We start from the raw sequence: 25,759 nt of genomic DNA on the forward strand, positions 1-25,759 counted from the left end.
GATGTCTGGTTTACTTTTAGCTCTGTGTAAGAATTTGCTACCTTATAACCTGTGCTCATGGTGCTGGAATTGTTTTCATTCAATGGTCAGTTATTGAGAATGGTGTAAAAAAAGCTATTTAAAAAAGGTGAGAATTCAGATTGAGAAAACCTTACATTAACAGCTACTCATCAAATCAACCAGCGTGCTCTGGTTTGCTTCCAGCAGAGATGAGAACGTCGAGTTGCTATTTTAAAGCTCTATGTGCAAGACATCGGTCGGTGTTGCCAAACTCCGATTTAAATTTATACATCCTGGCTCAGCCTGTTCAAAAGAAACCCCAACAAACCACCACCAGAATAACAAATCCAGCATCTTTTCCTTAACGCAAATGCCATGATCCGTACTGGGTATCTATTGACTCTTTACCTGATCCAGTGGTTAACTCAACATTATTGTTTCAGTAGTATTATTTCAGGCCAGGTAAAGCACTGGGGTTACCTTTGCAGATGACACAAACCATGGCAGGTCTTTTAATGACTCACAGCTCCATAGCACGTGCAAATAAATAACTGGGATGGTGAAAAATAACCCAGATACTTTATTTTTAGCAGTCTAATGTGATGCTGGTGACACACGAGGCAGGAGGAGGGGAGGGAGGGTGGTGAGCGCTGGTGGATGGGAGCTGTGGGGGTGCAGGATGTGGCTCAGGGGCCAGGCAGGGTGAGCAGGGGCATCCCTAACTCACCTGAGGTGTGGGGTCTTGGAGGGACCTTAAGGGGTCTTTAACCTGCCAGAGGGGAGACTGAGCTGAGCTCTTAGGCAGAAGCTCTTCCCTGTGAGGGTGCTGAGGCGCTGGCACAGGGTGCCCAGAGAAGCTGTGGCTGCCCCATCCCTGGCAGTGTTCAAGGCCAGGTTGGACACAGGGGCTTGGAGCAAGCTGCTCTAGTGGAAGGGGTCCCTGCCTGTGGCAGGGGTTGGAGCTGGGGGAGCTTTAAGGTCCCTTCATCCCAAACCAGGCTGGGGTTCTATGGGTGAGCTGGCCAGGGCTGGAGGATGCTCTAAACCCATCAGGGACCTCAGCGGTGCCTGTTGCTGGTGTCAGCACCTGGGTAAATGATGCCGTAAGAGCAGCTCTGACTTTCTGCCTTTCAAGAACTGTAAAAGAAACTGTGCCCTGCTCTTATGGCGAGGCAGCTGTAAGTGAATGGCGACTCATATCTGCATGTGAGTGACTCTGTTGTCCTTAACGCACTGTGTATTTGGTCCTGAGTGTTGTGTCCTACCCTGTGCCATTGGGGAACAGAGCTGGGCTTGCATCTTGTACAAAAAGCACAGTCTCTGCTCATAGAAGTGAGCAGCATGACAGGAGGGAGCAGGGCTGGGTTGTCAAGGGAAGCTTTGTGGGACAGAGCTGTCACCAAAACCCCTCTGTGTGGGGGTACCGCTGACTTTGGGCTTGGTTCCTTTTTAATCTCTATGTGAATGTTAGACCTGTGGAGGAAAGCAGCCTGACTTGAATGCAACTGGCATATTCTAGGGGCAGGGGGAAGGAGAGGATTGCTCCTGCAAGTGGGCACAAGAGGGTATTCCTCCTCACTGAGGAGCTTTTCCCTGCTGCAGTGAATTGCAGGATATTTACTGGATGTGCACCCTGATGAGCCAGGCCATGGAACGAAACGAGCCCAGCATTGCCCTGAGTTCCTTGGCTGGGATGAATCGGGCTGGAGAGCATCCCACTGAATCTTGGGCTGCTCTCAGCTTGTATTTTTAGAATAATTGCTATAGACATTCTTTGGGATTTATTTTTTTGCTTAAAAACCACAACAGCCATTCATATATTTAACAATATATATTTATATATATATATAATTTCTAGATCAGTACATTCATCAGTACTTGTTTTTCTTCACAAACAGAAGAACTCTTACAATAGTAGACTTTCTAAAATAAATACTATTAAAATAGAGCTTCAAAATAAATATTCTATACAAAGAAAACCTTCTGTGGTAACTTCTCAAGGTGTGTATGTGGCAGGGTGGTAATGGAAGGGGGGACCTTTATCAGCGTAGGAGAGGAGGGGGAATGCCCAGTGCTGGGAAAGGGTGAGGGTTGGTCTGGTGGGAAAGCCAGTGCCTGGGGAGCAGTGGTGTTGAATTTAGTCACTACTCCTTGTAGCAGCACTGGGCTGGAGGGTGCAGGGGGGCTCTGTTGAAGCTGCTCTGCTGACAGTGAGCTCCAGCCAGGGATGCGATGTGGCATTGCCCATGAAGTCACCCCTTCTTGCTTCTGCGTGCGGGCAGGGGACAAAACCTTGCAATGAACCTGCAATGAGCAGGTCAAGGTGGTAAAGCCGAAGCATCCTGCCACCCTCCTCCTCCTCCCGTGGTGGCACAGTGCCTGTTCCAGAGGAACCTGCCCTCACCTCCCCGCTTGCCTTTGCCATCCCACCCCACTGCAGTGACACAGCCGGAGGCCAGAAGCATCCTGACGAGGTTTGTGCTCATTCGCAGCCATTCCTCAGCCTGCAAGGGGGGACCCGACCTGCAGGAGGACGGCCAGAGCTGGGGTTGCACCATGCACATGGTACGTCTCAGGGGGTGGCAGGAGACCCAAGTACCTTAAAAGGGGAGGGAGAAAGGAGGCATTGGGATGAGGGAAGAGAAGGGATAAGGAATCCTTGATTGGAGACGTACCCTCCAGCACAGCCCCTGCCTTGGCTGACCCCAACCTTTACGAGGGCTCTGCAAGGAGCTCTGCGCTTCCTTGCCTTGCCTTGGACCATGAGCTGATGGAGCAGAGTCTGACCATGGGGTTGGGAGGCTGAGGAGAAGAGGGAGGGTCGCTCTGCTACATTTACCACTGCTCTAACACATCCACTAATGCTTTACAGTCTTCCAGCATGGGACTGACTTACAGGACTTACATATTAAAAGAAACCAACAGAGAAATAGTTTACAGCTATGTACAATGAATGCAAATCCATACGGGATTGCTGGGTGTATGTACATGAGTGTAGATTGGCACAGTGGCGACCACTCCAGCGTTGTGTTTGCTGGCAAGGACCATGCACCTAAGCCATGGGCTTTGCTATTGCAGGTTTTCAGCACAGGTCCCCCAGGAACAGCCAGGGACAGAGGGTCAAAAAGGCAAAACAACCACTGGTGGAAGCCGTTTGGATACTGTATGGTCCCGATAGAGGAGGGCAGCATTTTCTAGTCTATTTGCATCTTGGCAAAACGATTTCTCTTATTAAATACAATACCTTATACATTCAACCAACAGTTCAGCTAGTTGGGGTTGGTTTTCCTTTTATCTCTTCCCCTCCAGCTTGTGCAAGATAATCAGTACAGTTCTGGATCCCCACCTGCTTCCTTCTTTCTGGTGTCCCCAGAGGTGTCAGCATGAGGATAAACTATAGGACTTTGTATCTGGTGACAGATGTAGCATCCCTTTTTCTATACCTGCAATTGAGCTTAACTAAACCCCAGGTTTGACTGAATTCCAAAGCCAAAAGACACCACAAGTCCCATTAGTACCCTCCTGCCAACCCCTATGCAGCAACTGTATTGCAGCCAAGTCAATGGGATTCCTGGAAATGCTACATGAGCTCTGCCTATTGCTTATCTAATTGGAGATGACATTTCACTGTCACTGCTGTGCATTTACTGAGGAAACTTCCTCTAATTACAAAGGAAAAAGACTAGATCTGCATGCAACAAGGTTTCTGCATGCAACAAGTACCTGCCCGCTTCCGAGTGTTGCATGGCTGCACAGAGATTTTTAGTTAGCACCTTGTAGTCATTGAGAGAAAGGGGTTACTGCATCTTCAGGGGTTGCTGCATCCAAAGGGAATGCAGAATCAGCCCCAGGATGAGTGCACGGGCAAAGCCGATGATGTTCGCTTACTGAAAAGCATGGGCGCACTCTTTAAATAGCCTCTCTTCCCTCCCCTGGCTTTCCCATGTGTTTGCTAGCACTAAAATAAACATGAACAGCATTCTGTACACTGAAAAAGACACGTTTTTGTACAGAGGAGGCAGAAGTCGAACAGCAGCAATAGAGATGGGGAACGGGCTCTGCTCCAGCAAATGCCATTCGTCCCCCAGACACAAAAATCTTAATAGTCACTGAGCAGAGAGGAGCTTGTTCCAGGAGAGGAGGTACTGGATTGATATCCCTATAAAATACACCCAGGTGTGTCGGACACTCAGGTTTTTGTGACTTCCCAACAGAGCTGAAGAGGTTTAGAGAAAGAAACGCCGAACGTCTTCGATTTGTGGCGTGAGTTAAGATCCAGCACCGGGGAGCAAGCACGTGCGCGGGGAAATGGGATTTGAGCAACATCCTCCTGGAGCGGGTTTGTACTGGCGGTGTAGCATCACCATTCCATTGAGCAAAACCTACCATCAGCTGCAGGCAGAACGGCACCGCGCTGGTACAGCTGCCTGAGCACCTCCCGCTGCCGTTCCTCCCGGGGGGGGAGCACCCTGCTACCAGCTTGCTTTACAGAGAGGGGCCGAATGGCTGTGGCCAGGTGGGTTCAGAGAGAACAACGTGCCTAATGTGGAGAGGCCCTTCAACAAAGGAACCTGTGGCTCCAGACCTCTGAGGGACACGGAAAGCTGTTGAGAAACGTGGACTTTGTGTGCAATGGGCCCCTCTAACGGGGTGCAGGTGGGGAGGGAGGGCGGAGGGACTCAACCCATCACCTTCAACAGGCTGCTGGTAGCAAATTGGTTTGGAAGGAAAGCAAAACCGAGGAGCCCACCCTGGATACGAATCCAATGCAGCTGTTTGCAGCTGGGAATGGGTATTGCTTGTGCGGCCATGCCTGCCAAGCAAGCAGTTAATGGTTCTTGTGGTGTGCAGGCATGGTGAGCAGCCGTCTGTCCAAACCAGGGGTTTCTAAGCAGCTGTACTTCACGATATACATAGGTTTGCAGCCTTCACTTTATGCTATTAAGATTCCTCCTTGGCCCCATCTACTTGAACTCTGACCAGTTCCAAAACCCTGAATAACCCAAAGTGCTTCAGTTTGTGGAAACAGTTGCTTCTGCTTTCTTCAGATGCAAAAGACTAACGTTATCCTCAGAACACAGGTTATTAAAAAGAGCCAATGCCACTGTGGAGTGTCCTCCCACTCCCCATCCTCCCAAACTATCAAAAGGGCTTCTCTGGCCTGTTTCCTTTGCTCTCAGGCAGTGCCTTGCAAATGACACTGTTTGTGTTTTTACATCTGCATCCGGGCCGGCTCACTTGGTCGTAGCATCTCTGGGACAGCTTGACACAGCCGGTGGCTGGCAGGTAGCAGAGCAAGCAAGGGAGCACCAGGGAGAGGGCGCTCATGAAGGACCAGCGGGCACAGCAGTTTGAGTGGGAGCAGGAGCAGGGGTGGTCGGCGCATGTGCCCTCGTCGTCCTCGTTGGTGCAGTGGTAGAAGACGCCCTTGACGAGACACATGCAGGTGGAGTAGTTGACCAGGTTCTGCGCCGAGCAGAGGCACTCTTGGTTGCACACCCAGCACGAAGGCAGCGTCCGGGGCAGCGCACACTCCTTACACTTGCATTTCCCACAGGCTTCGCACAGCAGAAAGTGCTTGTCCAGTTCCTGAGACACAGGTTCCTTCAGGTCCAGGGGTTTGCAGTTAATCACCTTGGGCTGAATGCGAACCGCTCGGGGGGACGACTGCTCCGCCACGGGGGCTGGGGCCATGTGGTCCAAGAGCCTTTGGTCTGAGGAAGTGCTGCTGCTGCTGCTGATGGAGCTGGGGCGCCCGCTGAAGGAGATCCAGGGGTGGGTGACATCCTGCTCACAGTGCTGCGGGGGCTGGTTGGTCAGGACCAGTTCATGGGGGCCTCGGGGACGCTTCTGGGCTGCCAGCTGGGCAGCGGTGGGATTGTCGGTGTAATCGTTCTCTATGTGAGTGGTCTTCATTTGGTCTATTGGCAGGATGGTGAGTGGGTGCTGCAGGCGCCCATAGGGGATCCGACTGTCCAGCAAGGGCTGGACCATCACAGAGTTGGGGACAACGGTGATGTTGTGGGGAATCCGGGGCTCCATTGATCAAGCAGTCTGAGTACGGGTGGAAAATCTGTTCTTAAGTATTCTGGGGGAAGGAAAGGAGAAAGAAAAGGGGTAGGGGAGAGAAAGAGTGCATGGTTATTGAGTTACCCTTGAGGGCATTGAGTAAGCTGCTCTAGTGGAAGGTGTCCCTGCCCGTGGCAGGGGTTGGAACTGGATGAGCTTTAAGGTCCCTTTCAATCCAAACCGTTCTGTGGCTCTACCCTACAACCTTGGATCAGACAGGGCTCTTTACCGAGGCTGATTATTGTGCATAAGGTCTTCTAGGGTAAACTTAGAAGGGAGTCAGAGCATTTGCCTGTGTACAAAATCTATCACCCTTCACTGCTGTGTTCCCCTCCCTAAACTTGGTCCTATACAGCTCCTCTGGTCCTGGGCGGGCCACCACTACTGCAGGGCCCTGAAGTGCCCGTGTCTCATTTTTTCAGGGGGAAAGCCCATCTCAGGGTTACTGCTGTGTGTTCACATGCTTTTTTGTCAGCAAACTGCCTGAAGCGACTTATCTAAGGTTTGGGGTTTTTCCTCAATTGACCCTGATCCCTAAAAGCCCTCATGCAAAACTGTGGCTCGTGGGAGCATTGCCCTGGTACAAAGACGCTTTGGAACATGGGGTGAGCACTCATCCTTGCTCACCCCGAATCTGCCTGCGGGAGGGCGGCTTGGCTTTGGTGAGGAAATGTCCTGGCTCCACTTGGAGCCGCTGGGCTCGGCGGCTGCTTTCAGCCTTCCTGCAGGACGTGGAAGTTCTCGCTCAGCAGCTTGTCTGGGTGCAAAGCCGGGTAGGGGAGAGCACACACACGGGTCAGACTTGATTTGTGCACCTCATGCAGGTAACCAGGGCGCTCTGAACCACTTCAGTGGGCTAATACTTGGTTCGGGCGCTGTTTTACCAGCTACACCGGCTCAGCCGTCTGCTGCCGCAGTTTCTCATTTCATTGAAAGAGTGCAATTTATCCTGGAGCCAATCCAAAGATTCAGCAGGACAAGAAACCACAGGAAGTAACTAAACTTAAATCAAAGAACGGAAACGACTCGGTTCAAATTTAGAAAGTGCACATTGTTTTCTAGTAGATGTGCCATTTCCTCACAGGGTGACCTTTATTCATAAATAATAGAATGCTGAAGAGCAGTTTAGAGAAGGGCTGAGGAAAGCTTCAGAGCAACTCGCAGGAGGGGAAAAGCTGCTGGTATCAAGAAAAAGGAAACAGCGCACAGCTTAAGGCATTGCCAGTTGTTTGTGTTCAGATAAACGAAGCTTTTCCCAACAGCATGAGGGAGTTTAATGTTAGAGCAGGCTGAAAACCAGTCAGGAAAAACCATGCGTCAAACTACGGCCAGGATATGTGTGTGTGTGTGTGTGTGTGTGCACACAAGTAAATGTATGTGTATTGCAAGAACAAGCTCCTCTCTAACCTCAACACAACAAAAACTGGAGCATGAACTAATTACTCATTTATGGAAGGAGAAGGGGAAGTGCATTTTTTCTTTACCCACTGCATAATGTTACCAGAGGCCACTTTTGCATTAGTAAATCATTGCTTTGATGGGTCACTTGGCATTTGAAGGGCTGGAAATCTGCCAGTTCTCCCAGGATCAATAGGAGTGAGGGCTGATGCTGGATGGAGACCAGGGCAGTGACACGGAGTGGGGAGGCACACGGCACCTCTAGGTGCTGGCACCGGGTCCTGCCTGCTGGGCTCTGTCTGCTGCACAGGGCAAGCAGGAGGGAGTGCTTTATCCAGCAGATGATGATTATTAGAGTGTGGTCCTTAGGCTGTTTCTCTTGACAAGTTAAAATTCTCTGCTGGGTCTTAGCCATTCATTTGGGTTTTTTATTTCATTATTCATAGCTCACTGACATCCTGACTCGAGCAACAAGAGAGTTTTCAGAGCATCTCTTCTTATTTACAGTACTTCAGAGTAAAAAGCAGCAATGATTCTGACAGCTGTGGGGCATTGCTTTTCTTCTGTATGTCAGAATCTAAAGTCATGATATAAAAAGGACTTGCGGCAAGTCACAGTTTAGCAACAGATTCAGTTCTGCATGAGCTAGGTGGTTTGTTTGGAGCAAGACTTTGACTTCACAGGGGTTTTGGGGGTTAGTTTTCTTTAAGGAGAGAGATGCAGCTGTGTTGGCTGCCAAGAGTAAGTGCAGCAGAGCTGATGCTAGATGGAAGGTAGCTGGAGGAAATGGTGGCACACTGAAGGATGTTACAAGCCTGACTGCTCCTTCACGTCCCTGGCATCAGTGCCTTCATTGCCCTTCCCCTCTAGCACAAGGCTCTGCGTTCTGGCCTGAACCCACTCCCCCTTGTTATGAAGCCTCTGGAGTTTGGTCTGTTGGCTGCATATTTAGGCTGGATCCACGGAGCACTATTTTGTTTAAGGTGTGGTGTGCCAGCACTGTATGGAGGAGAGCTGGGCAGCACCCGCTGCCTCTAGCAACGTAAACAGCCTGACTTGATGCTGATTTTCCCAGCAGGGCAGCTCTGGTGGCACATGGAGGGGTTCTGCTTCACTGAGGGCACCCCACAGGGAGCCCCTTGCCGCAGCACTACGGGAGAGCAGCAAGCAGGAGGGCAGCAGCCCCGGGACAGGAGTCAGCATCTGGGCTTTACATTAACTCTGTAATTGCACAGTCTGCCACGGTCCAGAACCAGCGATGACATCACGTGGAAGTTATGGTATCAGATTAGTTTGGAGACATATTATAGCCACAGGCACTCTTAGAACACCCAGACCCTGGTACCCAGACAAGGCCATAGGCAGGCAGACATTAAAGATGGCTTAACTAGATATGCTAATGCTGATCAGGATTTCAGAGTTTACTAGCACAGAAGGGAGATGAACCCTGGACTAAATACTGCACTTCAGGATAGTTAATGTTAAAAACTATTCACCTTTTTCCATTATAACGCTGCTTCAAATTGTCTTTCTAAGAGGGAAACTATTTTTGCAGAATAAGAGGAATGGAAGCTTCAACATGGCAAGAGATCTGCAGGTACCTGGGCACAGGATCTCTACTGGGATAAAAGCTCTGGAGTGAAGACAGAAAAATGAAGCCCAGCTCTCCTAATTCCCAGACCCCTGCTCTGGACACAACCTCTCTCTTCTTGAGGATCACTTTTAAATCACTACGGATACACACCCTACCAGCTCTTGGTGCTAGTGCTAAACATGGTCCTTCAGTGCCAGCCCTGCCACAGTTAACTGCTGCCACTTTTCAAGCTACTCTTATAAGACATAAATTTCTGTCCCTCATAGAACTTCCCAAGGACTGTGACTACGCTGCTGCTGCTGGTCCTGTCACAGGAAGTTTCAGCAGTGCATAAGATTGCTGGTGACAGATCCAGGTCAAACATCTCGTGTGCTGAGCTAGAGACTGAGCTGAGTGGTGCTGGTCCTGCAAGCAGGCTCTTCTCCACTGGGATCTAGCCCAGATGACGACAAGGTCAGTATTTTAGGATGTGGTTGCTTCAGGTTCTGTGTCTGCATGCTTCCCCTAGCATGTGCCTTGAGCACATCTTTCCCTGAGCTGTTTCTCCCTTAAGCTTTATGTCTGCATCGCATGAAAGAAGAGATTGTAGCAAAGGGTACTAGGCAGCTGTTTATGTGCACAGCACTGCATCTCTCATGGTAAAGAAGAGGAATCCAGTCAAGTTCTCAGGTTAAGGACTTGTGCTGGACCAGAAGCAAGTCAAGAAGCCAGGCTGTTCCCGTGAGACTGGGTATGTGCATGGATCCTGGCGACTTCCTTGGAACATCCTCTGGGACATCATAACTTGACCATGTTTGGTTTCTGTGCTCCCCAGAGGGGGGAAATGCAGCTGCAGCCAGTCTGAAATCGTTCCAGGATGACTGGAACAATACAACCAAGTCATCCTTTGAAATGCAGTCAGTTTGCAGGATACCTCATGACTGTTCACAGGAGTGTCTGCTGTGATGTCTGCTCAGCAGCAGGGAAGCTGGCTCCCACTCCAGAAGCAGGACACTATGCCCTTCTTCACCTCCCCATCGGACACCTGTCATGCACAGGATGCTTGTCAGGAAGGACAACACTGACTTGAGCGGCGATGTTGGTATCTTATAAACTGCAGCTTCATCCCCAGTCAAAATTAATGCTTGGGGTGACCTGGCAGAAATTAAGACCTTGGAAAAGGACAAGAGCTGAAGGGCTGTAACCCCGGGGTTCTTGCATTGGCTCTGAAGGCCTGCGCAGGGGAGCAAGCTGGGGTTCAGGGGGTCTTGTAGCTGGAGTGACCTAATTCAGCATACGGCACGTAGAAGTGGCCACTGCCCGAAGCCGCCCTGGGTACAGGTGGTGACAAAAGGGAGGCACTTTGGTTGGGAGGGGATGAACACGGGAACAGGCTGAGCTGTCTCCACCACCGCCTTCAACTGGAGTGCCTGAAGGTGCCTGCAGCAGCTGCCCAGGGAGGGGAGGGTTACTAGAGATGAGCTGCAAATGCTAACCCCCCTAAGAGAGAACAGTTCTGTCTGTAGGACTCAGCCACGGTGGTAAGGAAGGACTGAAATTTGTGGTGCCAGTGTTGTGAACAGCTCTTCTTCTGGCAAGGGCAGTGGGGTTGTGCTTGCAGATCCTGAATTAATTGCTCAAATTGAACAGATTTAATGGAACCAGATGTGTCACTTAAAGAAAATTGTAGATTAAAAAGGAAATACGGAAGAGATAATAAAGCAGAATAGGTCAGAGGTACTTGAGCTATGAAACTTTATGCCTTTGTTGTCCACTGCACTAATCCAGCCAGACTCTAAATTGCATTTTAATTGAGGAAAAAAGCCATACAGAATAGTGGTAAACAAAATCAGTTAATCTTTGATCATCAGTAATTGCAGACCTATTACAGCATTAACATGGGCACAGATTCACTGGGCACAATTGTGCAGGCAATTGGCTGAAAGCAGACAGCAAGGAGGCAAATTCATGAGTATGCTCCTGCACTGGGATTTGCTTGTTCCTTAGAGGTAGGTGAAACAATGGAGTTCTTTCCAAAGCAGACATGTCAGCAAGCTCCCATGCAGAGGAAGCTTCTCTTCCCCGTGCTATCCAGGGACTGGAGGGCTGCTCACCACATGCAATTTTCATGTCAAAATATACTTCCTTCCAAGGAAGTACAATGGATTCGGAAGGAAAGCTCACAAACGCGCTGCGGCGCTGGCTTTGTCTCTTCAGCGAGGTATTGCCAATTTCAAATTACTGTTGTACCAGATAATTGCAAGTCCTAAAGTTGTAGGAAACCAACTGTTATTTTCAAGTGTTTGGGTATAATTTCAGGCTCAAACAGTTTGTAAGGTTCTTCAGTCACAGGAAATTCAAACAAACGTGACCGTATGTTTTAATGGGATTTTGGACTTCCCTCCATCCTTTTATAGGAAGCTACATCCTTGTAGGCAATTCCATGAGAGAGTTGTATAAACCCCCAGGAAAGCTCATTCTCGTTAGTGTTTCTCAGAGCAGTTTTTGAAGCAATAAGGTTTACTATATTTTTAAGGTGGGGTTGGGCGACTTGTCTGCCATGTACTGAAAACCAAAATGGAGCTTGACTTCAATAGCTCATGAGTGCAGAAATACAGAATGTTCACAAGTGTCTCATTATCCCTCAGTTAATCGTTTTAACAAGTTCTTCCTTACGTTTAAACAACGTTCCAGATGTAGGTGGGAACAAGTCCCTTCCTCTCAGCATCATTTTAAGCCCAGAAGCAGGTCCTGTCTGGAAGCAGTCCTGCAAAACGCAGCCCTGGGAAGCACTGGTGTGACTCAGACACATCCCCAGTGCCCACAGTCCCCGTGAAGCCAATGGGAAAACAAGCTCCCACAACCACCTCCTGACACCCAGCACCAGGTAAGAGATACCATGGTTTCTTCCAGCCTGTTTCTGAAGGATGCAGGGAATTTCCACATGAGATGCCAACATGCAAACATCTGAACACAGACTTAAACATCATAGAAAAGCCCCAAATGCACTGTTTGGTGTGTGATTGTTAACAGAGACACCACCAGGATGCTCAGAGCAGTAACGTAGTCACCAATAACTCTTTCTATCCTTTGTAAGCTGCATGTACCAGATCAGGGGTCACTTTATCTCCTTCTAATGAATTATGCCTTAATTACACCTCATGAGCAGCCTGACCCTTCTGTTGCCACTGAATGACACCAGTGTCAGTAAGAGCCATTTGCCTCAGCAGACCAAGCCTTCCTCTGGGGTTGCTGGTGCTGGATTGTCCTGTGCATGCTCCTGGGCTGTGGTACAGCCTGAACTAGTCACCAGGAGCAATGCTCTGAGCCGGCGATGGTGAAGGGACAGACTAGAGACCTCCGAATCTTGTCACCTCACAGCTGGATGACACTTCCTCTCGGTTACTATGATGCTAGACCTGTTATTATCCAGGCAAAAGCTGAGTTACAGTCTCTGAAAGTGATGTGACAATCACCTCATTAAGATCAACATGCAGGTAGGAATAGTTGCAGTAAATGTACTGCAGAAATTGCCTTATTTTCTTTGCTATCTGGGACACACAAATCCCTAAAGCAGGGCAACAGGAAAAAAAACAAACCAAGAAAAGCAATAGGCTCTTTACGGGTAAGTCTGAATACAGAGAAATCACCATAATTGAGAACTTTGTACTTTGAAGTAGCACAGTGTCAGGTCAGGCACGTATTTCAAGGCCCTGCGCAAGTCAGCACCATTCAGACTCAATGTAACCAGTGCAAAATTCCTCTGAATTATCACTGCTTTCACACCAACCATGGCGAGTCCCTCTCCTGTGGTGGTTTGGTTACAGGGTCTGGAAAACCTTATCCAGGAGGTGTTGATCACAGCAGCATCCCATGCTCTGGGGGTGTGCACAAACCCTGCCTTGCTGGCTCCACACAGCTGGTTACAGCCCCTCCCTAAAGCTGTTTGGAAAAGAGGGAAATACCCAGCACAGGCATTGAAAATGAAGGCAGGGTATCTGGGATAAGAGCTTTCCTTGCTATCAAAAAGTACTTGCAAAGGGAGGATCTATAGGGCTTCACAGGGTGTGTGTGCTCCAGCTGGGTCAGGGCTGGCTTCCACTGTAGACAACCAGGGTATCACGCAAGGACCTGCTTCCTAGAGGAGGAGGTGGCGATAAGGGAGCAAATTCTGCCATTGCCTTTGTCTGGAATGAAGGACATCCTCTTGTCCAGAGCTCCAAGGCCACGCTGCCACTGACGGAAGTCAGAAAGCTCAATAAAAGCTTTTAATGAGGGAGGACTACACTTGGAGTTAAAAGAGACCTTTTACTAAGCACGTGTTTTTAATGTGTGACTAAGAATAATATATAATGTTGGAGTTCATTAAGCTGAGTTTGGCTGGATTTCCAGTCAAGCTGTAAATGCTTTAAAAATGAAAACAGCTCTTTTCTATAAAGCATATATTAATATTATCAAAATATTGGTGTTAATTATTCTTGTTCCCCTCCTGAACAGCCTTATCTAGCTAAGGAGAGCTGGAATTTTCTCTACGAGTAGTAAGGGAAGGGGGAAAAAAAAACAGAAAGCTGATTAGGGAAACCTGCCATTTTTAAACGGAGACGCTCGATTCCTGCCAGAGTGTGGAAATTCGGAAGCTGGGAAATGAGACCTGTAGACTTCCAAGAAGCTGTCTCTGTCCAGCTGAAGCCTGTTCCTATGGTGCGAGTGAATAAAGCACATTTTGAACCACTAACGTTCAGACCTTTGGGACTCCGATTTCTCAGTCAAGGCTTTTTATTGGAGAAGAACATTTATTTTAAGGACAGAAAACCAAGCTCAGATATGATCTGTGAAGCTAATGGTAGTAAATGACAACCACATTAGAAGGATTTTCTGTGTTCTTAAGGAAATACATTGTATTGCATTTGAAAAGAATAAACCCCAAAGAATACTCGTGCAACTGTTTGCCTATAAAAAGGCAGTTTTAAGTACTGGGCTGAATGTGAAACATCATACAGCAACATGATTATTTCTTTTGCTCTTATGGTTAATATTTGGAAACCCATCAGAACTGTGAATTATCATTGCTGTGGTGCTGCAAAGGTGGTGAATTTTAGTCCTCAGTCTCAGAACAGGGTATTCTTTTTTTTTTTGGTGGGGAAACTGCTTTTTCAGATGTTGCATTTCCCACTATGGTTTAGGAGTTAGTCATGATTCCATGAAAACAGCTTTTGTTTTGCTGTTTCAGGAGGAGAACAAATAATTTCTCCCTTGCACATACCTCACAGAGCATTTCAAAAGGACTGCAGTATTCAGAAATTGTCCTTTTAATTTTATAATACCAATATAGAGTCACTTCTAGCAACAGAAAACACAGTAGCCCATGGAAAATGGCACATTTATCAATGAGACATCCCCAGCGGGGTTCCAATAACTGAGAACAACCCCTCCTCCTGCTATCATTCATTTTTTTATGGAGAAGGGGGAAGCCAGTCATCAGGATCATTGTGATTCCGTGCACAAATTGTAGCTTTATTCTTGAACCCAAAATAAAGGGAGAGGGGGGAAGCCTTAATATTGGGAAAGCTGGGTTTCTCTTTACCTAATTAAAGAGCAATCCCTAAGCTGATTTTTGACATGCTGTACCCTTAGCATGGTATGGGAGAACGGCAGCAGCTGAAGAAGTTTTAAAGAATCTAGAATGTTTCTTTTCTTCCCTGGATAATGCAGGGATGTTTTTCCTCTCCTCTTTCTTTCTCTCCTTCACCCTTTAAGGAAAAACTTGGGGGTTCAAACAATTTAAATCAAGAAACCAGATCCATGGTCACTTAAGGAAATAGAGGGAAGCCTTTTCCTCCTGTGATTAAGGCTGATATTCATTTGCACTGCCATTTCCAAGGGCTGCCTTCCCAGTCCTGCTTTCCTCCAAGACCTTTGTGCCTTTTATATGCCCCTTTCTGTTTTTTCCATTCCCCTCCTAATACTGAATTTTCAGAACATGTCGTCTCCAGGCTTGTCTTTCTCCTGTGACGCCAGGACTGGTACCAGAAAAGAAAATCCTGGCTTATCTTTGCTACGCAGTTGGTGGGGAAGAGCAGCCGAGACAGGTTTTGCCTCCATATATAATATATTCCACATACCTTTGTGAAATGATTCTTAGGCACACATTTTTATCACTTGTATTACTTATCTAGCCCTTAAAATGCATCATCCATCCAGACATCCAGATTTAAAACAAGTGTACAGCAGGACAGGGAAGAGAACAGTGATGGAATAAGGCATAGAGGCCAAAAAAAATAAAAGAGAAAAGGACAGTTGTGTGAAATAAAATGCTAAAGAGCAAAGGTCACACAGGAAAGCTCTGACACACCAGTGCCGAGCTCTGAAGTGTCCTATTATGGAGACAGCTCAGAACTACTTGACACTAACAAGACATAAGGCTGTGGAAAAGAGAGGAAATATGTACAATCAGTTTTCATATGCCAAAGCAAGAAATACCTGATTCTTATTTGTCAGCCCAGGTGACCCCATATTTATGCTTCTTCTTAGGGGAAAGAAGAAGGGATGAAGGAGACGACATCCCATCAACAGAAAGAAGAGCCTTGTTCTGTTATTAAAATCCCTGCACGCAAACCCAGCACAAGTATGGTGAAACCTGCCTGCCATATATGTACACCAACTGCAGATGTTGATGAACAAGCACAGAAGAGAGGTATAAATGAGAGACACGGGCACACAAATGCAAATTCTGCAAGAAACATGATATTCCTTCAGAATGCAAAGTCTCCCGTAGGTTGTGAGGCACCAGGCAGATATCCACTAGGCATAATTAGAGAAAATTGCTGTTAGAAAAGTCATAATCAGAAATATGCTTATGATCAGGGATCTTGAAGGGTCTGGCTCAATGCATCTAGAAAGAGCACAAGATTTTTCCCTTGGGGAAGAGGCTTGATTTGTCTTTCTCCACAACATTTAACATTTGCTCACAAAAGCAGATCTCGTACTTACTTTAAGTAATTCAGCTAGGACCATCTCTCCATAGGCGAGTTAATCCTAAATCCGAGCCGGAGGAGGGGGCCGGACCTGGGAAAATCCTGGCAGGAGCCGCTGGAGCTGCGGGCAGGGACCTGCGAGCGCGGCGCTGTCAGCGGCCGCCGCGATGCTGCAACCACCGCTGCCTGGGAAAATGGCTATTTTATGAATGGGAGGGTAGCGGCTCCTCCTGCGCATGCGCGGCCTCCCGACTCTATGAATGGGTGGGCACCGGGGCGCCAGCGCGCATGCTCGGCTGCCTTTTATGAATGGGGGGCTGGCGCGGCGCGCGCTCCCGGCGGCGGCTCGTGCTTTTTTTTTTTTCCCCTTTCTTCCTTTTTTTTTCCTTCCCTTTTTTTTTCTTTGTGTTTTTTTTTTTTTTATGAATGGAGCGCAGGCGGCGGCTGCGAGTGCACCGCCCCCCCCTCCCCCGGGCTGCAGGTAACGGCGGCTGCCGCGGCGGGGAGACGGGAACACCGAACACCCTCAACCCCGCTCCCACCCGAATCCCCCCCCCCCCCCCCCCCCCCGGGCTCGCCCTGTCCCGGTCCCTCCAGGCGTGGCCGTTAATGGGGGGCAGCCGTGAGCGTGCCGCAGCCCCCCCGTTACCCCCCGCCCGGCCGCCGCCAGAGCCCCAGCTCGGGAGCGGGGCGGCATCGGGCAGCGCTTCTCGTCGGGGCCGGGGTGCTGGGGAGGGGGGGGGTGTTGGTGATTCCCGTTCTGGGGCGTGCGAACGGGAAGGGAGAAGAGATCCGTGATTTGCTCCCGAGCTCGGCGCTGCGGTTTCTCCTTCCCCCGCCGCGCCGTCACACGCGTCCGGCCGCCGCGCTGGGAAACCGCGAGTGAAAACCGCGGCTGCATCCGCGTGTGGGGTTTGGAACCCGCTGGTTCCTTCTGTGGCTCTTGCCTCTCGAGGAGGCTGGAGCTGTGCGGGTTGCACAGAGCCACCCAGAGCGAGAGGCTGGTCCCCGTTTGGAAGTGAGCCACTGATGTTCCCAGCTTTGCTGTTCTGTCCGTGTCCTGCTGGACCTCACCGGGCGGTGTGTGAAGCCCTCAGGGCCAGATGTTTAAATGATCCTTAGCAAAGAGCTGCTATTTTGCTGCTCAAAGCTGAGCTCCTCTGAAAACCTTGCCCTAACCGCATGCCGAGAGTTCCCAAGCGTCCTTATGTGCTTCACTTCCCATTCAGCAAATGGAGAATCTCCATCCTCAGCTGGGCAGCAGCGGCTGTGGGCCGGCTCTCGGGCACAGTCCTCCAGGATCCTCGGAGGCAGGTCACTTCACGCTGCAAATGCAGTAAGAATAATAATGTATTTCTAATACTTGTGAAAAGTCATCTTCAGAGCACAAACCAAGACCCTTCTCATTTCCTGCCGTGTTTATGGCACACGTATTTCAAACCTTGCACAGCACTGAAAGAATTCTGGTTTATCTATATATTTAGTACTAATGTGAACGGTGAATGTATGTTATTGCAGCTACACCCTACAGAAAAGATTGCTCTAAGAGCATGTGCTCCAGGGCTGATGGTTTAATCTCTGAGGGTAGTGGGAGCCGTGTTCACAGGTCATGGGCAAATGCAATTTGACAAGGGAAGGGCAGAAGAAGGAGACTCTCTAAAGAACAGCTTATCTGAGGGGTATGTGAAATATTATGAGACTTCAAATATGCCCACTGGGTGCTTGCTTTTGAGAATGACTAGAATATGGTTGTTAAAAATGTTCCTTTGTTATTGGTTGTGTTCTTTATGGTAAAATACTGCTTGAAGGACAGGCAAGCATAGAAATTCTGTGTCTGATTTCAAACACTGGCAAATAAATGGGTAATGGATGAAAATGCAGTTTTAAAAGAGCTGATGGAGAGGAAAGAATAAAATGACATCTAATGCTGGAAACCATCTCAAAGCTGAGAGACCCCGGTGCCTGAACAAATAAATATCTGCTCTGATCCCCTCATGGTACGGCACTGGCATACGTGTAAATTTTGAGCCTTGGTTGGGGTTTGCAGGCGAGTTGTAATGCTGCAGCAGTGTCAGAGGCTAGCATTCTGGAGTTAAGGGCTGCTCTAGATGAATGCTGTGTTCTGTGTTTCAGGGCTGTGTGTTCAATGCACTCGGGAAGTCTTTTGTTGCAGGACGGTTTGTGTCTCCCCATGAGATGCAGCGTCTATGTGCAACTGCAGGCTGCTGTGTAGCAGCGAGCGAGCCTGACACTGTAATTACAGCGCAGTTACTGGCAAAGCCCAGCTAGACCGTGCTCTCTTGACAGGAGCCCTAGCAATAAAACTGAAAAAGGATGTAAAGATTATTATATGTGTGTGGAGGGGTGAGGAGGAAATGGGCTCAGGCCATATGGTTCCAGGAGAGAACATTCAGAGGGGCTTTCACAGGAAGGCTCTGTGGCCTGTCCTGTGCAGAGCGCACACAACCTGCCTCTGAGCACGCAGTGGTCTCAAGGCTCAGAAGCTGGGTCTGCCTTAGAGGAATGTGTGTTGCTACCCATGATTTTAAGGTTACCTTCCTTTTTTCCCTACCTTTAGAGAAAACCAAACCGTTCCCCTTGCAGCTGGGGTGTTACATGGAACATGCGCTTCCTCCTCTGGGTTTCTCAGTCACAAAATTATTGGATCAAGCTATAATAACAGAACGCCATAAACTGAACCCTGAGCCTCGCTCAGAGGAGCTCCTCAGCCAGCCTTTCTTCTTTACCTGCTCTCCCTCGAGCCCAGGGGAGCTGGGTCTATGGTGAGAGCCTGGCAGTCGCTGCAGCCGGCTCCTGGGCTCGCCTCGGAGCAGCTCAATGCTGGAACGTGGCTCCCCAGCTCTGCCTCTTGTGCGAGTGCGGGCTGGCAGGTCTCCAGGAAGGGCGTGTGTGTCTTGGCCAAAAGCTGGTGGTTTAAGGAAATGCATGGTTCCTAATCTACCATCAGAAAAAGGCAAACATGCAGGCAATTTAGTCAAGTGAAAGTGCAACCCCCTGGGGAACGCGTAACTTGTGCTTCTGAGCCGTTCTGAACGTGTAGCCATGTTCTCTCTTAAATCTTTGCTGCTTGGCGTTTTACTATCTTTAAACCGGATCAAGAGCATATGTGTAGACTTTATCTGCTGCGGTTTTCATGTTCCTCCAAATCCTTTCTGGCTGGTGTTTGGAGGCTTACGGTAAGTTGGCGCGCAGGCACTGCTCCCGTGTGAAGAAGTAGCTAATTCCCTGTCTAAACTGATACTGCATGTGGAATTTGCTAATTTGCTGGCAGTGGGCTCAAGTTATTACAGAAGAAGTGGTTTTTAAACTTGGCCTTGGCTCTTGAAACCAAAGGATGCCCTTATGGGATGTTTTGCCATCTGTTGGTAACACGAGAAGAACTTTTCCCTTCTCGTTATTTATTTAACTGTTTCTCTGGGTTCTAAGGATGGAAACTGTAGATTAACGTTTCCTGTTAAAAATAAGAAAAGGGGATTTCAGTTTTTTAGCACCTCTTAGAAATAGTTCATAAAACCTGGATAACTGGATCTATATTTTTTCATCTACTGAGATTATATGCCTCTTGCATGGAAATGTATTGCTGCAAAATCAGTCAAGGGCAGCATCATATATTTCTGATGGTTTGATGCTTGTGATGAATTGTTTGGATGTTGCTATAGGAATTCTCCTTCCCCCCCCCTTGTGCATTGTTAACAGCAATTATTGTGCTGGTCAATCATGCCTGGAAATAAAGAAGGAGTTTTTGATGTGGAATGACAAAGGTGTTGGTAAAATGGTCACTGCTGTGTTGGCAATGGCATCGTGGGCTGTCAGTCACAGCCTGAACCAGGTCCTTGTTGAGATGCCTAACAGAAATGAGGTGCTACAAAAATAGATGCCAAACAGGAAACAGGGGTCCCTGCTGAGATGCAGAGGTATTAGACTTGCATGCAACTCCTGTAGGGCTGTGCTGTGTCTGTGGGCTTTTAGGACTATCAGAATCTGGGAGGATTTAAACTGATTTACTCTATTAATCCAGTTCTTTGGAGCTTCCTTTTGGATTGCACCCCTCAGCCTCTGTGGGAAGCAAGAGAGAAGCCCAGTGTTTTAACTCAGAAAGGGAGAGAGGGATGGATGAGTGGATGGATGTCAAAGCAGACCCTGAATTCCTGGTGGGTAGAGGGGGGTGCTGTGCCCATCCACGCATCAATACATTATGAGGTGTCCCTGAGCTTTATCTTGCTGCCTTGAAATGCCACGGCACATAGCAGGGGCCTCTCCCGGCAGCCAGGCTCCCTGACATGGGGCAGCACATCCCTCTTCTCGTTATGGAATTACTTCAGGAACCCTGTAATCCACCCTGGAGGTGACTCAGTGTCGTTATCTCTGTTAGGAATGGCACTATCCCGGTTGTACGCTCCTGCAGCACACATGAAAGGCCTGGGTTTCCTTCTCTCTTATCAGGCACCTGTTGCTTGTAGCCAGACGTTACTCACATCCTTTAAGTCACATCTTGTTTTGCATAATTAACACCAACTGTGCTTCATTTCCTTCCTTCCCTTGCTGCTTCACTTTGTGCCCTTACCTGCCTATGGAAACAGTCAGGGTTCTTTTGGAGTTTAATGCAAGGAATGGAAATCAGGTTTGAGGTGGGATGGGTAATGCCAGCACTTCTGCTTGCTGCAGTAGTTCAGGATTCACTTTTGTCTGATAGTTCACTTCGGCTTTTTATAACCATTGACCTGGTTCTCCATGAATAATTCAGTGTTTATGAGCAATTACAGTAACTGACACTGGTAACTGAGGTGTGAGCTCAGCGAGGTGGGATAAAAGCGCATAAAGAGTAAAGTGAAAGGTAATGAGGAGTTTGGAAAGATGGTCTGTGTGAGGAAGATGGAGAACAGGGGTTCGTTAATGGGGGAGAGAGGTGAAAGGAGATCCTGAATGAGCAAAGAGAGAGCATCCAGAGCAAAAACTGTCCCTGTCCTTCCACATCCCATCAAACCATTCATGGTTTGCCCTCTCTCCTGAGGAGGCCAACAGGAGCTCTCTTTTTCACTCCTTTATTTTATGTATTATTTCTGACTTGCCTGCCGCTTTAATTCCACCTGGATGTACCATTTTGTGCCCTTGCTTTTCCAGGTTTTGCTGGTTTGAGGCTGTTTTCTGATGCATGTTTGCTGCCCATTGGCTGGCTCAGTCTCGAAATCCGGACTCACTGTATCAGAAAATTCACCATTCATTGGGATAAAAAATCCCATTGAGGCACATGCAAATCCTGAATCTGGTGCCTTATCAGAATACAGGTTTTAGATGGGCTCTTCTGCATGGCTGCAGCTTGCACAGGTAGAAATCCTTGAGGTAGAGAGCAGGCATGGCCTGGTTGTAAGGGGTAAGCAGGGCTCTGAAGCTGCTGTGGTAGTTCCTGCTGTCCAGCTGGCAGAACAACAGTGCCTGTTATCAGCAGAGACTCTGTAAATCTGAGATATGGATTTTCCCATCATAGGCCCCAGGTCTGAAACTGGATCTGCTCCTCCTCCACGGAAGGGCTGTGGGTTATTTACCAGTCTCCAGCTCTCGGCCACTTGCTAGGAGGTTGGTGAGGGCACTCTGGGAACTGTTTCCAACTGTTTCTGATTGAACAGCTCATCTGAGGGACCATAAATTGTGAATATTTCTATCTTTTTTCCTGAGTATTTATTTACGGTTCAGGTCAATAGTCTCCAGAAACACAATTCTGCTTACAAACGACATTCCTGGGCTGCATTCCCAGGCGTTCCCATGTGACTCCAGCATTTTTAGCAACTAAATGAACGAACGCAAACATGTTTTCAGGGCAGTGGAAGTGTTGCTATCCACATTCTCCCAGGCTGCCTGGTCCCAGGTCTCCTGAAACACAACAAGGGGAAGGTCACTTCTGCAGAGAATCCTGTGTGTAGGGGGAGCTTGGAATCAAACATGGAGCTGTGCAGGGCAAGCACAGGGATGTTGGTTGTCCTGCAACTTAATAAGGAAAACATAATCATAGAATCATAGAATAGTTAGGGTTGGAAAGGACCTTAAGATCATCAAGTTTCAACCCCCCTGCCATGGGCAGGGACACCTCACACTAAACCATCTCACCCAAGGCTCTGTCCAACCTGGCCTTGAACACTGCCAGGGATGGAGCATTCACAACCTCCCTGGGCAACCCATTCCAGTGCCTCAGCACCCTCACAGGAAAGAATTTCCTCCTTATATCCAATCTAAACTTTCCCTGTTTAAGTTTTAACCCGTTACCCCTTGTCCTGTCACTTCAGTCCCTAATGAAGAGTCCCTCCCCAGCATCCCTATAGGCCCCCTTCAGATACTGGAAGGCTGCTGTGTCCCATGTCCCTGCTGGACGCATGGAGCTTTATGTCCCACAGCAGCGTTCAGCCCAGAAACCAAATCTACTTCTAAAGCACCCCAGATCATGTAAACGCTCCTTGGGCCTGCCTGAGCCTTCACTCCTGCCTTTTGGGGCAGATGTGGCCAGCTGTGGCCAATGCCCTTGCTGGAAAAAGCTGGCCCCCTGGCATGGCGCAGCCGCTTGCCTCTGTTGGGTCTGGAACAGCTGGGGATTGTCTTTCCTACTGGATTTCTAGGCTTGTGATGGTTGGTGTGTGTATGTATGCTTTAATGCTAAGGAAGAGCGGGCGCTACCAACCTGTTACCTGCTGGCACACCTCTCCCACAACCCGATCACTTCACTTGTGACTGAGAAAATGAATTTTCATATGGAGGAAACTGTGTTCCCTGGCAAACAAAGCAACACTGTGGAAAAGTACTGACACTAAACCCCTGGTGACCGTAAAGCAGGGCTTTATGCGCCTTTTGGTGTTCCTTTTGCTACAGCAGGCAAGTGTGAGCCCGAAAAGCCCAAGTATTGGGATTGTTCTCACTTCTCTGGCACCAGTCCATAAAGAGAGCTACCAACTATTGACAGCAGCCTGAAAAAAATGCATCATCCTTCCCTGAAACCATCGCTAATAACCAGTTACACTTCGAATAACCCTCCTCTGACTCCTTCTTAAAAAAGCTACATAACTTTCCACTGCAAGGCTCCATTTAGAACTGATGTCATCGATGAGCAGCAAAACAACCACTTAAATCTCAACTTTTTTGCTCGTATATTGCAATGAAGTGATCAAAAGCAGACAGCAAATCCATCTTTGCTTTGGCACGAATAACGTTTATTCCTTCCACCTGACATAGACAAGGATACTGATCACTCAGAGCCACACTGAATCAATCGTGTCAGCATAAAAACTCCAATAAGTTACTGCTGTGTGCCTGTGTCCCCATCTGTAGAACTGGGTTTGCCCTGATAAAAGACTACAGGGAAATGATCCCCAAGGTCCCTTCAGTTAAACAATCTGCCTTCAGCTTTGAACTGGTTTTTGTGGCAATTGGTTTTGAGGTGTTGGGTAAGATGCTGGGACTGTTTCTTTAAAAAGAGCTGAAGTCCTACAATGCAAATGTATAAATCACTTGTGCTTACAACTGATTGCTGGAGCACCGCTGCTGTGTCTTTCCTGTTGCCCTTCTGCATTTCGGTTTATGAAACCTGTAGCAAAAAGGAATGTATTTAATTCCAGCTTAGCTGCTGCAGTGGTTAATGGTATTTCTGGTCAGCAGTTCCTGGTATTTCTGAAGTTAAGGTTTAAAATGTAAAAGCTTCAGGGGAAGATGGTGTCTGTGAACTGTGGCTGTGCTGATGGAAAATAATTGGGGATTTTGTATACTATAAACTCATTCTGCATTGTAGCTCTTTGCTGTTTCCCCAGGGTTGGTGATGATTAACTGTGTGTTTTAACCTCAGCTCCTTTGTGCCCCGTAACGTTAATACGGGTTGTGTGTCTCCCTTTTCCATCCCCATGCATTAATTTTTAACTAGCTTTGATTTGGGATGTGATGTGTGTATGTAACACGTAGTACAATAGGAAAGGATGCAATGTAACGTTTCATTAATGATTTATAACTTCTGAAGTAAGTTGGAAGTTAAAGATCCTTAAGGATGTGACATTGACCAAACCCCTGGTGTGATGTAGCTCTGAAACAACATTTAATGTGAACTTCCAAGCAGGTCGATGGTGCGTTCCCCCCCGATCACCCTGGCTGGGTGATGGGCAGCTTTGCTGTTGCTCCCTGCTGAAGGAAAGCCCCAAATAACACATAAAACACCTCTTACAAAGAGGCGCCAAGTGAATGTCCTGCTTCTCCCTCCCCATGCTCCGCTGGAGCGGGATGCCTGTGACCCACAGAGCAGGGGGAATTCTGCCTCTCCCTGCAAAATCAGTTCTGATCCCCGTTTTTCCATCCCTCCTGCTTTGACTCTTCCACAGCGGACAGCAGTAGAATAAAATTAACTCAGCCCTTCCCTCTTTGAAGTATTGCGGGGTATTACGGAGTCACATACTTGTATATAATTATCATATTCTAACACTTAAATATTTTCCTGACTAATTTCCTCCTGTCTCTGCTTTGAAAATACCCAGATTATATCCATTAAAACGTTACAGACTGGAAAATATATGATTTCAAAGGAAATTCTTTTGAACACTTAAACCCCACTTCTCTTTGCGGCCTCAACCTGTTATTCACAGGTATTCACAGAATTACTGGGGTTTAGTGTTCTGTGTTGTTTTGCTTTTTCTTTATAATATAACCCCCCAGCGCCCTGCCCCCTGATGCTGTATATCAGAATGTTATGGCCGGTCTGCTGGGCTGAGTCCAGCATTCTATGCTCTGTCAAAATACCCATCAGTTCCTGTAGTTTTCCCTAATTAATGGTGCAGTAATGTGGAAACTTAAAACAGCTCCAGAAAGGAAAGGAAATGTTGAATGATTCGCCTTTAATGGATCTCAAAAAGCTTTTCTTCTTGCTTTGTTATTCATGAGATCTTTTTTTGGGCACCTTCATGTTCTTCCTCTCTGCTGTTACTGGTTCTTTCAGAGTGTTTCTGTCTTCCCACAAGCCATCGATCTGATTGATGTCAGAGATTTATCAGGATTTTCCCGCACCTCAAAACCTGTGTCCTCTGCTGCAGCTTAATGCTGTTACATCGTGTTCCGTTCACACTTGCTAATGAGTGTAATTAATTCATGTTCAGCTGATAGCATCCTTTTGTTTCTGTCCCTCCTTGGCTTCTATTCTTTGCGTAAAATATGGGTAGTTTGGGTAAAGCATTCTCCAGATTCTCCTTTTCCTGCTGGGATAGGGAGTGAGGCTGTGCCGCTTGGAGCACAGGGAACGGTGGGCTTTCCTTTTGTTTCCTTTAGAATGGGATGTTAATTAAATAGTAGGCAATGGACACGATAGAATTGATTAAGAAAAGACCCTGATACAGCAAGGGTTAGGGTACCCATCAGAGCCATGTTGGCATCAATGGAGCTCTCACCCTGCACCAGCCCCAGGTCAAGGGCAGTGGCTCTGCGTCTGTGTGCCAAGACTCAGGAGGACGTGGGGACGAGCGAGTGGTGTTTGCTGATCCTGGTTTAAGGTGGTTTGGGTAGCTTAAAAACACTGTTGTAAGGCGCTCCAGATGGATGTGAATGTTCTCAGGGGTGGAGGGAACAACTGAAGGGAGAAAGTTAGTCATCGTCCTGGCAGGCGAGAGCCCATGAGGACAAGCGCTGAATGATGCACAAGGGCAAAAATAGCCTGAGTTTCAAATGCAATGGGATGTGACGGTCGAGTTCCTCCAAGGGAAAACACTCTGAA

At 48.0% G+C, this 25,759-nt stretch overlaps 1 protein-coding gene across 1 annotated transcript; it reads right to left on the minus strand.

The window, feature by feature from the left end:
* Positions 1-4,578: 4,578 nt before the first annotated feature.
* SPRY4 (sprouty RTK signaling antagonist 4) lies at positions 4,579-16,240 on the minus strand. The gene is made up of 2 exons (XM_061457126.1): positions 16,031-16,240; positions 4,579-6,088 (listed from the first exon to the last, which is right to left on the minus strand). The coding sequence occupies exon 2, from the start codon at positions 6,040-6,042 to the stop codon at positions 5,143-5,145; it is 900 nt and encodes a 299-aa protein (XP_061313110.1). The 5' UTR covers positions 6,043-6,088; positions 16,031-16,240; the 3' UTR covers positions 4,579-5,142.
* Between the last annotated feature and the right edge of the window lie 9,519 nt (positions 16,241-25,759).

This window comes from Pezoporus flaviventris, unplaced genomic scaffold, assembly GCF_033815535.1.
Source record: "Pezoporus flaviventris isolate CSIRO_AGI_PZ_B2104156 unplaced genomic scaffold, CSIRO_AGI_Pfla_v1 ptg000023l, whole genome shotgun sequence".
In the NCBI taxonomy this organism is placed as follows: domain Eukaryota; kingdom Metazoa; phylum Chordata; class Aves; order Psittaciformes; family Psittacidae; genus Pezoporus; species Pezoporus flaviventris.